Source organism: Taurulus bubalis (genome assembly GCF_910589615.1).
Source record: "Taurulus bubalis genome assembly, chromosome: 16".
In the NCBI taxonomy this organism is placed as follows: Eukaryota; Metazoa; Chordata; class Actinopteri; order Perciformes; family Cottidae; genus Taurulus; species Taurulus bubalis.
In genome coordinates, this window is record NC_136604.1 from 14348432 (window position 1) to 14364215 (window position 15784).

The 15784-nt window shown below is 43.6% G+C and overlaps 2 protein-coding genes across 2 annotated transcripts in view; one reads left to right on the forward strand and one right to left on the reverse strand.

The window, feature by feature from the left end:
• The first annotated feature begins 2411 nt into the window (after positions 1-2411).
• Positions 2412-8157, forward strand: LOC306748601 (polypeptide N-acetylgalactosaminyltransferase 15-like). Its single transcript, XM_079231787.1, has 10 exons — positions 2412-3303; positions 3423-3589; positions 3686-3890; positions 4748-4915; positions 5407-5524; positions 5936-6130; positions 6218-6349; positions 6468-6569; positions 6650-6793; positions 6880-8157. The coding sequence occupies exons 1-10, from the start codon at positions 2783-2785 to the stop codon at positions 7069-7071; spliced, it is 1944 nt and encodes a 647-aa protein (XP_079087913.1). The 5' UTR covers positions 2412-2782; the 3' UTR covers positions 7072-8157.
• A 6664-nt stretch (positions 8158-14821) lies between these two features.
• Positions 14822-15784, reverse strand: part of kcnh8 (potassium voltage-gated channel, subfamily H (eag-related), member 8) — a gene marked incomplete at both ends in the record, with an annotated part of 44371 nt that continues 43408 nt past the window's right edge. Inside the window, 2 exons of the mRNA XM_079231665.1 lie at positions 14822-14902; positions 14966-15418. Of these exons, the coding sequence (XP_079087791.1) occupies positions 14822-14902; positions 14966-15418 (534 nt within the window). The remainder of the gene's footprint in view (positions 14903-14965; positions 15419-15784) is intronic.

Genomic DNA, 15784 nt, shown 5'->3' on the forward strand with positions numbered 1-15784 from the left:
ACCAGAAAGTCAACCGAGGTGGTTCGGCCAGCAAGCCACTAATACGATACGACAATATGGAAATGACGAAAGTGTCGGCTATTTCACGACGTTTATGAGTTATGGTGACCTGTGTGTGTTTTTCAGGGGTGGAGTTTGTGGTTCGAGAGCTCCAGGTAAACACTGTCCCGCTTTGCTTTTCACCCTTTCGCTAACTGGGAATGATGGTATTACCAGTTATCGAAGAAGGACGCAAATCAAGGATGTTGCACAGTACAATTATAAACTATCAATAGTAACAACGCACATAGTAAAAGTTCTACATTCATATTGTTACTTCAGGTGAATTGTGAAAGAGGCAAGATGCCCTTAAATTTGTTATTTTAGTTGAATGAATAATGTTGCATCATATTTCATTATAATATTGTACAATGGTACAATGTGTAAGAGTAACATAATTCAATCTTTGTCATGTCTAAACATCATAATAAGTATATAGGTGTTCGAGGTCCTTTTAGTTTGGGGCCCAGGTGGCCGACCTTGTCCAAAAGTGAAGTCTGTCCCAGGTGTTTCTTTCCTATGAACCAGACTGTAAGGTGTAAGCCTATCTCACATGGTGTTTCTGACCAATGGGTGTCCAATGGATGGGATTCAAAATATGTCATGCGACTGGTATTGAGTGGAATCTCTCTGTGCCTCTTTTTTTTCCAGCAGCACAGAAGGCTCCAACTATCACTGATTGTAAAACAGAAATATGAATGAACAACATCCTAGAAATGTATTGTGCTGCCAAAGGGCTCTGCTATTCTGTCTGTCTGTCTGTCTGTCTGTCTGTTAGAGAGAGAGAGAGAGAGAGAGAGAGAGAGAGAGAGAGAGAGAGAGAGAGAGAGAGAGAGAGAGAGCGCGCATGCAGTACTTGTCGTGCCTTCTCATTTACAGCTCTGGCTTCTAGTCTGATGGTGGAATGCGGGTACATTCCTGAGCATGTGGACTGGATCTTCAATATGTGTGTGTGTGTGTGTGTCTATGCATGTCCATAAATGTGTGTGTCCATTATCTCGTTTATGTGTGTGTCTGCAAGTGTGCTGGCTGTGGAAATTTCAACTCGGTGTGCGTTTTGGCAGCAGGATAGAACATATGTGAGTCTTCACAGTGCAGCACTGGAAACACACAAAGACTTTCTTCCTTTTCAGTCTTGAGGCCTGTAAACATAATCCCACAAGATGACAGAAGCCAAGCTGCAGTCTCTTGTGTATTTCTGTCACTGTGATCTTTAATCTCTCTTTCATTTCCATCCTCTTTGCAACACCCTCATTTTGTTGCTCTTTCAACTTCCCAGTCTGACTCTCCAGGTATCCCCTCCCTTCTCTCTGTGTATAATCACAATCATCAGAAGCCCGACTGCCCTGTCATTCTGAGCAGAGGTGAGTATCCCACCCTCTCACTTAGACACCAGACAGTCACCACCAACACCACCAGGATGTACTGGTCTCTGACTGCAGCCAAACTGGCTTCTAAGCCTCCACTGCTGCACTGCCATGTTGTGCACGCTGTGCTCTTTCACAGCTCCAGTCAGCCATAACACATAACAGAGCTTGAGAAGCAGGCGGACACAGATGGTCTTCATTTCTACCGACGTGGGGAAGAAAACTTGGGTACAGTCTGACCTTTTGTTGGCCGTCACCATAAAGACAATATCACCCTGCATGAGGTTGCTTGGATAGTGAATTAAGAAATTATTAGACTGTTTCTGTTGAAATCCTCAAATTCCTTTGTGGGTGTTTTTTCCTGTAACAATTCACTGTGATAAAGAAGGAAAACCAATTTTCCACATGTCAGAAAAGAAAAGGAAAGAAATGGAAAACTCAACTGAGGTCTCTGGCTCCACTCAGTTGAAAACAGATGGTGAGGCTGCCAAGATCTTCTCGGAGAACCGTGGAGATGGAAGCATGCGACCGCCCCGCTTCCCAGCACCGACAGCCGGTCATGGGACTGCGAGGCCCACCGCCAGCTGGCCGGAGAGAGCAATCTTTGATGTGTGACGCACCGGGGAGACGCCTGTACCAAGTCGAGTCTCTCACATACAAACTGGAGGAAACATTAAAAACAAGGTTCTCATTCCACAGCAATGTGGCCGTATAAACATACCACGTTTAGGAATTCAGAGTTTTAGGATCCTACAAGCCATGACGTTATATTGGCCCCATATGATAGCCTATTTAAACTATACTAAATCCCACATACATTCAAATCCCTAAATAGACTCATGCAACATTGACAAACATAAAACTGACTGTTTGAATACAATTCATGTGTGGCAGCTGGAATTATAATATTTCCCCATTAGAGTTTGTTTTAGTAAAGGGTGCTTTAATAAGTGTTATCAGGGGAACTGTTGAGATTGCTTTGAGGATCAACTCCGCAGGTGTAGGAGCAGGTGGGTGTATCAGGTGCTGTTATGAGCTCACGCGGGCTTTAGGACCGCGGGATGAGAGGCAACGTCTGCGCACCTCCACCACGAGGAGGAGAAGAAGAAGAAGAAGAAGTTGGGAGCTTGCCTTGAACCTGCTTCGTCTGTCACTCCTGTCCCAAGTCTGCTCCATGGATGCGGAGCTACTCTCCAGAAGACTAATGCGCGAGTTGCTTTTTCCTCTCTCTCCACTTTTTGGATAATCTCTGTCGAATTTCATCACTTTTGGGAAATTTAATCGACTTCAAAGTTGAGACAAAGCTACAAGAAAATGTGGAAGTCAAGACCGCACCGGGCCAACTTCTTATCCCCCTCTCCTCTGCACTCCTCATCATGAGGCTGTGGGGCAGAGCTGCAGCTGTCCGGAGGAAGATGCTCTGCCTCTGGCTGCTGCTCCTCGGGTTCACCCTGGTTACTCTGGCGCTCTCGGACCTCTTTAACAGCCAGCGCCGGGACCACAGTCACCAGAAACCTGGCCCTCCCCGCCGCCCCCTCCAGCGGATTCCCAATGCACCGGACCTGGAGGTGATTGTGGACTCCCGAGACCCTGCATTAGAGCTCGGGGTCGATCTCGCCCCGCTAAAATCTCTGCAAGAAGACCAGCTTTTATTCGTGCCATCAGCGCAGGGAACCAAGAACCTGCCGCAGAAGAAAGGGAGTTACAAGGTGCTTCTCCCGGGAGCGAACAAGGATCCCCGCGCGCCTGTGACGCACGGTGAAATAGGGAAAGTAGCGCAGCTTGAGGGCATGGAGGGAGAATTGGAGTTGTCTGCGGTGCAGAAGTACGGTTTCAACGAGGTGGTCAGCGAGAGGATATCGCTGCATCGCAGGCTGCCAGAGGCGCGCCATCCTGAGTGAGTGCACGACGCGCTGTCCAAAGCGCACGACTGGATAGATACATCAAACCCTTTGCGCGGAAGTGACCCACTTTGGTATTGAAACGCCGCCTTGGCACTTTGCATTTGTTTCCCAGGTGTTTGGGGGAGCAGTACAGCGAGTCGTTGCCGTCGGCCAGTGTTGTCATCTGTTTCCATGACGAGGCTTGGTCCACACTGCTGCGCACCGTGCACAGCGTGCTGGATACTGCACCCAAACAGCATCTGCAGGAGGTCCTGTTGGTGGACGACCTCAGCCAGCACGGTGAGTTGCTCAATCTGTCCACATCCATTCATCCACCCATCCACTTGACCTGTGTTTACCTCATTACCATTGTATTCGTCTGTGTCCCCTTCTCAGGCCACATGAAGAGTGTGCTCAGTGAATATGTGTCTCATCTGGAGGGGGTGCGTTTGATCCGCAGCACCAAGCGCCTGGGCGTTGGAGGGTGCCATACTCTGGGTGCTGCCAGAGCTGCGGGAGAGGTGCTGGTGTTCATGGACTCCCACTGTGAATGCCAGAAGGGTTGGCTGGAACCACTGCTGGAGAGAGTGGCCCAGGACAGGTACTATTTAATCTAATTATGTATAGCCTACAAAAGTAATGGACAGCAGTGCAACACTCGTGTTATTCCACTGCCCAATTCCTAACCATAATAATTACAAATTGCTCTGTTGATTGAATGTCAAAAATATATAAACCCAGCATCTGTGCCTAAGTCTGTCTGCTCGTTTCTCTACTGTTCTGCTGTTTGACAGAACCACTTGAGAGAAGTGAGAAGACGGAGGGTTCAGAGTTATCAGTTGTCTGTGCTCATTAGTCAAGCATGGGATATGTGCTTTGTGTGTATACAAAGCTGCAGCTCTCATGATTTGGCTCTCGTGTCTCAGGCTGCCTGCAGGGCAGCTCTTGTTATAGGTAATTAGGCTGAACTCTCAGACCTGCAGTCTGCAACCACTAAACTCTTTCAGCCACATGTTTGACCCTTCGCCCATTTCTTGCTCTCTTTAATCTCTTCATTCCATTTCTTCTGAGCATCACATCACACATGGCCTCTTGGGAGAAACATTTCAAGTAAACCAGAACAGACCCCAACAAAGAACAGCCTGTCTCTGAACTTAACTTCTGTGACATGAACCATCATATTATAACACAGATATTTGCAGTTATAAACGCACACACTAATGAGGATTTTCTTTCATTTTCTCAGTACTTACTGCACATGTTTTGAATGATAAGTGAGAATATAACCAAGTGAGGATGTTTAGGAATGTTAAATGTTTTTATTCTTCAAAGTCTTTGACTGACAGGAGCATGCTTCTCATTCAGAACATACACCTCATTTTGAATCCCCTTACTTGATGAATGTCAATGAAAAAGGACACATTTGAATAAAAAAATGGATGTGTGGTCTTGTTGCAGGACCAGAGTGGTATCCCCCATAATGGATGTGATAGACTGGCAGACCTTTCAGTACAATGCCACCCAGTGGCCAGTCAGGGGAGTGTTTGACTGGAGACTTGACTTCTACTGGGAATCTTACCCTCAGCTGCAAGATAAAGACCCAGACTCAGCTGTTCGACCTGTGCAGTGAGTTTACAGCAAAATGATGTCAGTTGTGCTCTCATTACACTATTTACTCAAAGTAATGTTAGGTGAGGGCTAAGAGGAAGCCCTGGTCAACCTTGCTCATATCTTTTTTTCTGTTTATGTGTGCTGTTTATGTGTGCCCAAAGGAGCTGCAAGACTGATAGGAGGGGTCATGGGATGATAAACAAGTTAGAAAAGAATAAAATAAAATAAAACGTGTTAATTTTTCTCAATGTGTAATTAAACCTCCTTAGGCCAATAGGTAAAGTAAGGTTCTCTTTGCTTTAAGTGCTCATAGGCCATTGATGACCTTCGACAAGGAGTCACAAGTTAACTGCAGGAACCATTGCTCTCGGCTATGTGCTGTGATCTGCTTGTCCTTGTGAATTAAGACAGTAATAGTCTGACGTTTGTAATGTCTCTCTGCTCCTGTGATACAGAGACACATTCCTGTGTTTGTTCTTGGTTAATGATGATTCTGTCTACGACAGGAGCCCAGCATTAGGAGGCGGAGTTGTGGCCGTTGACAGACATTTCTTCCAAAGTGTGGGAGCCTACGACCCTGGGATGCTGCTGTGGGGAGTGGAACAAATTGAGCTGTCAATCAGGGTAAAGCATAAAAAAAAGAAGATAAACTTTCCATCCAAACCTGCAATTTACCATCTCACACATTACGGAGAGATGACAGATTGCTTTTGTTTTCCATCTTAAGCCACGTAAGCCTTTATTTTAGGGATACTTTGGCTGATTTAGTTGCCTTCTGTCAGGGCCTTAGGAATGTCTTTCTGGGACATGATGCTTTTTGCAAATGGAAATCTCAAGTTGAATAGTGGTCTGGGAATGTCTGGGCCGGGTGACAAATAAGAGAAGAAAATGTTACATGGCCACTTGTTTTCCTTAATGACCATTGAAATTAATATTTTGGAACTGTAGCATGTTATGTGACAGATTGAATTGGAAAATGCTGCAGTGTTTTGAAATAAAAATATAATACTGCTTGTACTGTTCCCATTATCCCAGGTCTGGTCATGCGGGGGCACCATGGAGGTGGTTCCTTGCTCACGTGTGGCCCACCTAGACCGCCACCACCTGCCCTACCGCTTCCCAGACCAGGAGCAGCTTCAGAGGAACAAGATTCGGATAGCAGACACCTGGATGGACGCATACCGGAAGATCTTCTATAGGAGAGACACACTTGCTCATTTCATCAGGCAGGTGTGTATGTTTTTGTGTGGGGACCAAGATATTGGTTGGTTGAGTGTACCAAATATAAAGTACATAATTGTTATTTCTTCTGTGCAGTCTGAGAGCCCCAACATCACAGAGCGTCTGCGGCTTAAGAGGAGTCTGGGCTGTCGCAACTTTCACTGGTACCTGACGACAGTTTATCCACAACTTTACCTCCCCCAGGACAGACCTACACTGTCAGGCGAGGTAACACACACACACACACACGCACATACGCACACACGCACACACACACACAGGATTGGTTCCACGCATTGATGGACATCATCGATGACTGATGGGTCCCATTTCTGCCTGTCAATAGCTGTACAATGTCGGCACTGGCAGCTGTGCAGACTACCCCCGAGGGCCGGGACCGCAGGTTGGGCCCATGAACGCAGCGCCGTGCAGTGGGACGGGCAGCCAGGTAACCATGACAACAGTTGTGAAAATCGAAGACAGACAGGTAACGCACAGCGGCAAAGATGATCTCTCTTGTCGTTGCAGCACTGCGATCTGAACTCTGAGTTTGAAGTGCGTTGGGGTCCCATGGGGGCTTTGTGTATGGACGCCAGTGGAGAGAGGGTGATCTTATCTCCGTGCCCCGCACACCGAACGACCACCAGCAGACTCCAGTGGAAGTTCATCAAGGCAAGGCCGAGAGTTACACTTCCTTGTTATTGATCTCATATACAGCAGGCGTTTGGCTAACTCACTGTGTCTGTTTTCTGCTTCAGCTGAGCGGTCAACTCGTTCACCAGCAGTCCCAGTTATGCCTCGAGGTTGTGAAGGAAGGAGGTTTCACACAAAGCGGCCCAAGAGATGTCAACACCCACGCAAAGACAGGAGCTCTCCTCCTGCGGCCCTGCACCCATCAACCCAGACAACAGTGGCACTTTGAGCAACTAGTAGCTCCTAAAGGTGCCTGATACAGAGAGCAGCGAGGGATTCCTGCTATTAATGTATATTATCATATACTATGTGCTCTGCATAGTGGCATGCAGGAGTAAAATGGTGCAGAAAATACAAAAACAGATGCTTTTTTTGCTCCACTTTGCCAGTTAGCTTTGTTGCTCCTGTTTTAAGGATTGCAAATACAATTCATTGTTAGATAATAAACAACAGACTATCTAAAGAAATAAAATACAAGATACGATTACGTTGATTTATTTAAAACTGTTTATTTAGTAATACTTATTGTACATTTACTTATATTCGGTGAGAAAACTTCAGTAGGCTAATTGCTGTCATGAATTCATGTGTTTGATATTTCATATGTTCTTGTGCACATTACTGAAAAATCAGCAGAAAGAATCACATTAAACACGGCTTCATCTATTATGAAATTATGACGGAGAACTTGTACTGGAGAGGACCAAGATTAGTCCATGGTATATTTTAATAATAAATAGAATTTGTTCTGGACAAAATTATAACCCCAACACCACCATTGCACCCTTCCCCTCTCTACCCTTCCCCACAGCTACATTTATTATCGAAAGAAATGTCAGAAAATCACATAATATTCAGGTGTCTACATACTTTTGGTTGTGTAGTGTTCTGTTCCTGCAAACACACAGGTGTTTTTATTATAGCTGCTATAATCAGTTTAGCGATGGCGCTGTTCTATTTATGTGTGCCAGTATAAGACATGACAGTGTGACAGTAAGCATGCATGCACAATACCAGACACTGAAGCAGCTAATGGAATATAACCATCATTCATTTTATCATTTATACCTTCGTGCAAACAAAAAACCTTAGGTGCAACGGAACTCAGGAGAGTAAGAGAGATCACAATCAGTCTGAAAACACCTGTGTGAGGGATTAAATTCCATCACATGTTTTATTCAAACCTGTTGTGTTGTTTCTTCATGTGTTTGGGATCATGTTTTACAACACATATTGACCAAACATGTAGACTCATACATTATCAGCTGCCAACAGCAGAGGGAGCCATCTGCCTTAAAGATCTTCTAAAGCCCCAACTGATCACTTTGTTGTTGTTATGACCAATATGATTCACTGATGAGAATATCCTTAAAGATGTCCTTATAATAAACATGATTATGCTACACAGTCAGCCTATCATGTGACAATATCCTAATATGCATGAGACTGAGATGATGTTGTGATTATGATGTGATTAACTTCCGGTGTCCTTGTGTCTACTGTAACTCATATCTCAATCATAAGTGTGACCGTTATTCAAGCCACAGAGGTTAGGAGGTCAACTGGCATGCAGGAAGACGCTCTGCTGGTCCCCAGGCATTGAGTGCTAATAACCGCCTATTCTTTGTCACACTAATGCTTTTCTTAACCCATGGTGCACTTAGCCTAGTCAAGTACACAGCACCTTTTAGAATAAAAAACAGTCATATGGTATGTCTGCAGCTTCGAGGCATAGGTCAAAAAACATATTTCTTGGACAAAAAACATATTGTTGATTAATATGTCTTCTCTCTCCGTTACATAACTATAGGAGTTCTTGAACAAGAAGGATAACATCTCTCTGCTTTAGCTCTTCAGAGGATGTCAAGAGGCCATGTGGTCATTGTGTTGCTAATATCACTGTGAAAAGCAATCCATGTTTGCCCGGAAGACTGCAGGACATATAGCCTATACCCATAAAGTCAACTAAAGGAACAGAAAAGGCCGGTTTAACCTTTCTTAACAACTGGAACCCTAAAACACCTTGAAACACAAGACATTGTTTTGATATATGATAGATTTATGAGAATTGCTTATTGGCATCAACTGAGAGGTCATTCCAGTTTGGGGTCTCCGAGACACTAGCTCTAAATTATGATTACATACAATAGATTTGACTAATGCTCTATATTTGTGGCGGGAAATGACGCTACTTTACTTTCCAAATCACAAACAAAGCGTTTGGGGATTTCTGTTAAAACTCCTTGGGGTACAACCTCATCAAAAGTAACTTAGGGATTAGATTGATTTTATTATTTCTATGCTTGTGAATGACATTTTGTAAAATGAAAGTAATATACTTGTTCATGCCCTTATTAACATTTTAAACCCCTTTTTTTGTAATTTAATTTGATGTAATACCAGTGCTTTATGGTAATTTCTGTATTTTGTCGGATATGCAAGCTCAGTTTCTGACAAAGGAACGGGCGACCACTTCAATGCATGTTTCATTATGGGGTTTAATACTGTCAATATGTGCAGAGAGTCAACGAGCCCGCGTCCATGCATCAAACCTGTCATGGAGTCAGCACCCAATGCCACACTAACAAAGGACCTGTGAAAACAAAAGAGAAGTGAAAGTGAAAAAGGACCTGCGACATGTCGCATTCTCACAAACACACACATCTTCCGATGAACCAGTGAGACTCAGATGGATGTCAGCGGCTGTGGTGCGTGGAGCCGTGGCCTCCTTATGAAGATCCATGGGGCTATTTCACCCAGGACGGGGCCGGCTGCACTTACTGTGCACGTCTTTAAGAGCCTTGGGTGTTCTTTACACAGACACTGTTGTTTTCATTCATTCGTTATGTGCTTGTTGTGCAATTAGGTCTATGTGGAAGGGCCAGGAGCCGCGGCTGACACTGAGTAAAGATTATGTGCATTAAAATGTGACAAAAACTTGCAGCAGCAATTATGGTCAGAGACAAAAAGGGCTTCTGAATGTCTCATTTAGAAAATATCTGGTGACACAAACACTTTATAAGGGCACCTTTTAAATTTGTTTTGTTTCAATAAAAACTGTATTTGTGCAACACATTAAAAACTTGAAAGGAGAAAATTATAGCAGCAATCTTTCTTATTTCCCACCTTATATGCTGGGTGGCGTGCCTTAAATATAAAGGCTGCTAAACAGGTGATGAGAGTATGATTACATTATTTGAATTTAATCATGAATTCAAAAACAATGGTTGTACAATTATTATTGAATAAGATTGCTCTTAAATTCTAACTCTATTAGATTCAGATTTATGTTTTGATTAAGACAAATTGGACTAAAACAAAAAACAAAAATTTGTTGAGAATGTTTATTTAATACTATATTCATCTGATTCTGAGAGTTGATAATCTGTCGACAAAAAAAGAGACAATATTGGCCACACGATTACAGTTTTTCCTGCTTGTATGATGCAAACAAAACAGCCATCCCTATCTCTCTCTCTAGGAAGCTGAAACACACTCAGACAAGACATTCATGCAGAGACATTGAGCCCTCTACTGCTATCATCTTGACAGATAGTTTAATGCTTTTGCAGCCTCTGATTAAATGGCTGTACAGAAAAGCTGGAGGACTTTGGTTCATTTTGTAACGTCAACATTTGGATAGTCATCCTTGAAAACAAACAACAGAATGGAAAGGTACCTCATCTATACGGCTGTCTAAAAAGTAAAATGCTGCCAGATGTTCACAGACAGAGGACTGCATTTTATCTTCTTCTAATTTTAGTGGGTATTTTAGTTTAGACTTTTAGAAAGGGACCCTTACATCACTGCTACATCCAACACAATGGAAGACAACTATTTCACAAAGCTTTACATGCTGATGATCCTCCTATCTGCTGCTTTGGAAATGCCAGACTGCTCTGACAGGTGAGCAACAATGGAGGTAATTTAGCAGCTGTTCCAGTATCCTCGCTCGATGGGCATAGCCAGGCCTACACTTCCCAGAGAAGAAACCACCATTAATCTCTCACATGCACATTGTTCTTCCACCACCACCACCACCACCACTTGTCCCGTTGCACCCAGGGGAGCAGACTCATTTATCAAACACACAAGATGTCCTGCAAGCTTCCCCCTCCCTTCCTGCATTATACCAATGCAAATGTATCCATTTGGATGTGCAGCAGTAGCCCCCAGAGTGGAACAGATAAATGTAAAGCCCTTGTGTGGAGAACTTTCTCCATATCTGAACTTTTCTCCATATCTGACACATGGATGTGTGCTCTCTTATATGCAAACAGACACTTGATATGTACGGACGTACACACAACCAGAAGCACACACACATTTAAACACAAACATAATGTGTCCTTGGTTCAGCACACAGCTCAGCTTTTCTTTTTGTTAGCAGGCAGCCTATCAGGTCTCAGTAAGGGCTGAATGGAGACACCTCACCACAGCTGGCAGATTTTAACATATCTCCATTATGTCCATGGAGATGAAAGAAGAGAAAGGGACAGATTTTTAGTTTACCTGAGAGAGAAGTTCACACCTCCTGCACAGCGATGGTGTTTTTTAGGACTGAAATCTGGGATGGGGGACAAGTGAAGAGGCTCTTTTCACTGGGATAAAGTGCTCATTTGAATGGAAGAGTGAATGTGTGTGTGTGTGTGTGTGTGTGTGTGTGTGTGTGTGTGTGTGTGTGTGTGTGTGTGTGCTCACACAGCATGCCTGTTTGTGCACAGATGAAAAGAGTGGACGGGGATGAATAGTTGCTGTATTTGGGTCAGGGCCATCATTAAACAATGTAAAAAAGAGTGGATTAAACAGACGGCGATAAAGACACGATGAAACACAGTTCGATGTTTTTAAGTATAAAGATGAATACTCATACATCACAAGTCCACATCCCACCTCTTTTACTGTAATCCTTTTCTCCTTTTAGCATCTGTGTTGCACGTTTCCATCATGTTTTTTCCCCATCTCTGTTCCCTTCTCCTCTCGATCCCTTTAAATCAGACCCAACTTTAATCAGAAATCACAAGTGGTGGGAAAGAGGGAGGCAAGGGTGCAAAAGAGGGAGGCAGATGGGCTTCAGTTAGCTAATGACAGATTGTGGGAAGCAGTGAATAAAAGATGAGTTTGCTAGCAGGTGGATAAAATGATGCATAAACAGCCAGGATGGGATTGTCTGTACACCATTAAATATGGATGGGCCTTCAAGACCCCGGGCTAAATAACAGCATTCCCACAGATGTGCTGGAGGCGCTGCTAAACCCACAAATAATCATCCTCAGTGCAAACATGCCCCCACCCACCTGCAAGTTTCTTCCCAGGAAAAAAACACACAAGAAATGATCAAGGTGGGGGATATTTTGACCGCACATTATCTTCATTTTCACTTTCCCTCAACACATTTACACACATGAAGAGAAAACACTGCCACATCACCACAATATGTCCCCTGTATCACACACACACACACACACACACACACACACACACACACACACACACACACACACACACACACACACACACACACACACACACACACACACACACACACACATACATACACACACACACACAGCACCTTGCCAGGTGAGAGCAGCTGGACCTATGACAGACATGTCAATGTGATCCACAGCACGCATACTTACTCAGTTTTCACCCAACGCCCACGTCTCTAGTGGCACATGACCGTTGCTGCGCTTTCACCTCAGATGAACCTTGGCAGAAGCTAACAAAAGACAGAAACACACACGCACGCACAAAACAAATTCATGCTATTATAAACAATGTGGACAAGCAACCGTCTTGTATGACAGAGATCTGGCCTCATTAACTTTGTGTTTTGGTGGGCATGTATTTGTTGGTGAGTCCAAGAACAATTCAGCAACAGCTGTTGGATGGATTTACATAAAACTCTGCACACATATTCAAGTCTCCTTTACGATGAATTATTATAATGTTAGGGCTCCCTAAACATTTCCACTATCGTCATCATTAGTTAAAAGTTTTAATATATCCAATACTTTGGTATATGACCAAACACTTCCATAAATTACATTCCCATCGGCCTCAGCTGCAGGTTACAAATGTTAGCATGCTAATTGCTAAAAGTGGCATAGCATCATTTATACCTGGTTTAGTTGTAATCCAATGACATCATACATTTATCTGGATCTCAGCAGATTATTGCAGAAGCCTACGTACAAAGAAAATCATTAGATTTGCTGGAGGAGTAGGCTTTGAGCCATATCTCATTAAGAGTGATTTTTTTTAATTTTATTTTAATCATGTCTATGAAACTGACCAGGAAGTACATTATATTCTGCATGAGCAGACATTTTATCCACTTATTCCAAAACACAATAATTGAGCTAAATTAAAGCCTTTGATAGACACCAATCATTGACAATGTGTTTTACAGATTTGTTCTCCTAAATGTGACAATCAATGAACGAAAACAAAAAAGCCAGGGGAATAACAGTCATATTTGTCATTTATTAGCATAACAGTTTTTTGTATCTAATAATATCAAAATGTTATGAGAAAAAAAGATGTTTTATTACAGTACATTCCATTTGCAGAGAAGCAGATGCAAACCTACATGAAGTCGAAAGAGTAAAGTAGATCTGTCAGGAGTTTGGATCTTTTCCCTAGTTTAAGATTGCATTGGCTGGTATCAGCAAACAGCACTACTATACATTCATATACAGTAGCATCATTAACTGCCATTCCACACTCTTGCATTACTTGAGGTAAAAAAATACATCTTTAGTATTGATACATTCATAGAAATATAAAAGCGTCTTTATTTCTTTATTGTGCTTTTATATGGGAGTATTGCCTTTGCTCTGAACAGCTGAGAAAATATATCTCAGAGATGGTATCCCTGGGTGACAATTGGGGATATGGCCTCCATCGTGGATCAGGAACCAATTTAGTATCGGCACTTTGCTCCAGGCCATTGCACAACAGGGGCGACTACATTGTCCCTAGATTACCCAGTTGTTAGACTGAGCCAAAATACAATAAATATGCATCAGTAAATGTTAGGTTCAGCTAATAAAAGATTGAACCATGTTTCCTTTAAATAGATAGATAAATGGCAAGCTGGATTTCCACAGGGTGACATGCAGCATGTTAATGTGTGTCTACAGGCACCACTCAAAAGGCTTGGAAAGGCATGCAGAGAGCAAGAGAGAGATAAAGAAGGAGGGATAGAGAGTGTAGGTGTGTGGAGAAAAACAGAGAAGCAGAGCGGGAGAACGAGTCCCTGTGCTCAGTGTGACAGACGACAGCAGGGGCCGTGCAGCCTGGAGCACAACATACCCCCACCTCCATAACCAGCTTCCTCTACCTCCACCCCCTCTTCCCCTGAGGTCCAGCGGTAAAGAGCACAATACGTCCCATCTCACTCCTCAAACCATTTTGAGCTTCCAGTCCAACCAACCCCAACAAGCCATGCACTGGTACACGCAATCCAGAGCATCATGTGTGGGTTGAGTGCGCAAGGAAAGAAGGTTTAAAAGGAGAGGAAATGCCAGAGAAAGGAGGATGGGGGATGGATGTTAAGAGCCCCTACCCCTGCTTGTCTACAAACCCCACCTTCACTCACAATGTTTTCTCCTCGTCCAACCAGACCAGCTGACCTGAAACCATTAACAGACAGAAGAAGAAAAAAGGGAGGACTGAAAGAACTTTCTCCTCTGCATCCCTTTTGTCCTCCATTATGGCACAATCCCGCACCTCGAGGTGGGGGGTGTTGGTGAGCTGTGTCCAGAGAGCTGCCACGATACTGCTCCACAACTGATCCAAACTTCTGCAGCTCGTCTAGCAACATTACATTTCTATAAGGTAGAGCTAACGCACCTAAACCTTCTGTACTTGTTTTCATGCACAAAAGAGCAATCTAAGTTGAATTCCTGCATATGTCCTCCAATGATCAGCCTGAACTTCAGTTCAGAAACATATCCCTTAAAAATATCCTGGATTAAGTCCTGCAGAGTCCAGGAACGTTCAGATGGAGGGCTGATACAAATCCTTATTTGGGTTGTGGTAGGTGCTCCCAAGTCCAGTTTGCAGAGAGCACCCAGGGCTCTGATGAGGGCCCTCATCTCCATCGTCCTATAATGGTGGATTGTGTTCTCTTGACCTGATGACCCCGTCTTTGTAGTGGGACATCTCTGGTGAGCTGATCGGCGAGGAAGGCAGGTGAGGCTCTGAGATGACAGGCTGTAGTGGAAGTGCAGATGAGTTGCGAGTTGGAGGGGGAGTTGATCTGAACATAGCAGAGTACCCAAGCTGGAGGTCCTGTGATCTATGTGTGAGGAAGTCTGTGTGGCATGTCGCACCATGTTGCTGAGGAATAGTGAGGGGAGAGGAGGGCAATGACATGGGCATGTCCGTCCAAATAGAGGCAGTCTGAGAGGAGCATGGTGAAGGGTAAGACATAGGAGGGGTAGGATGGGGCAGGTATGTGAGGTGTGCTGGGGAGTAGTGCGTTTGGCAGACGACTGTAGGTTGTGGCGTTGACGACATGAGGGTTTCCATGAGTTGGGCCATTCTCCTCATGACTTGTCCAAGGTCGGCTACTTCTCTCCCGAGGTTATTCACCTGCAGACACAAACATTGTTTATTTGTAAAGAAGAAAAACAAATGCCTCGTGCCTCCTCATCCATGGCATAACAAAATGTATTCTTGGCACTCAAGTGGATGGTTAGAAATAAAAAACATTTAAAGTTTCAATCTGAAGGATTTTAATAAAATCTAGTAGTAATAGCAGGAAAGAGCTGGACTTAGTTTGTAGCACAGCTCAATTTATTCTCATTGAAAACAGCCTCACTATTCAGAAACTGAATATTTTCTATGGCTTTGTAATTCTATCATTGTTAAAATGAACGTAAACACTTTACAAACTTCAACATTTTCCCCAAAAAGGAAAAAAGAAATTTTGACAGTAGATTTATTTACATTTTTGCA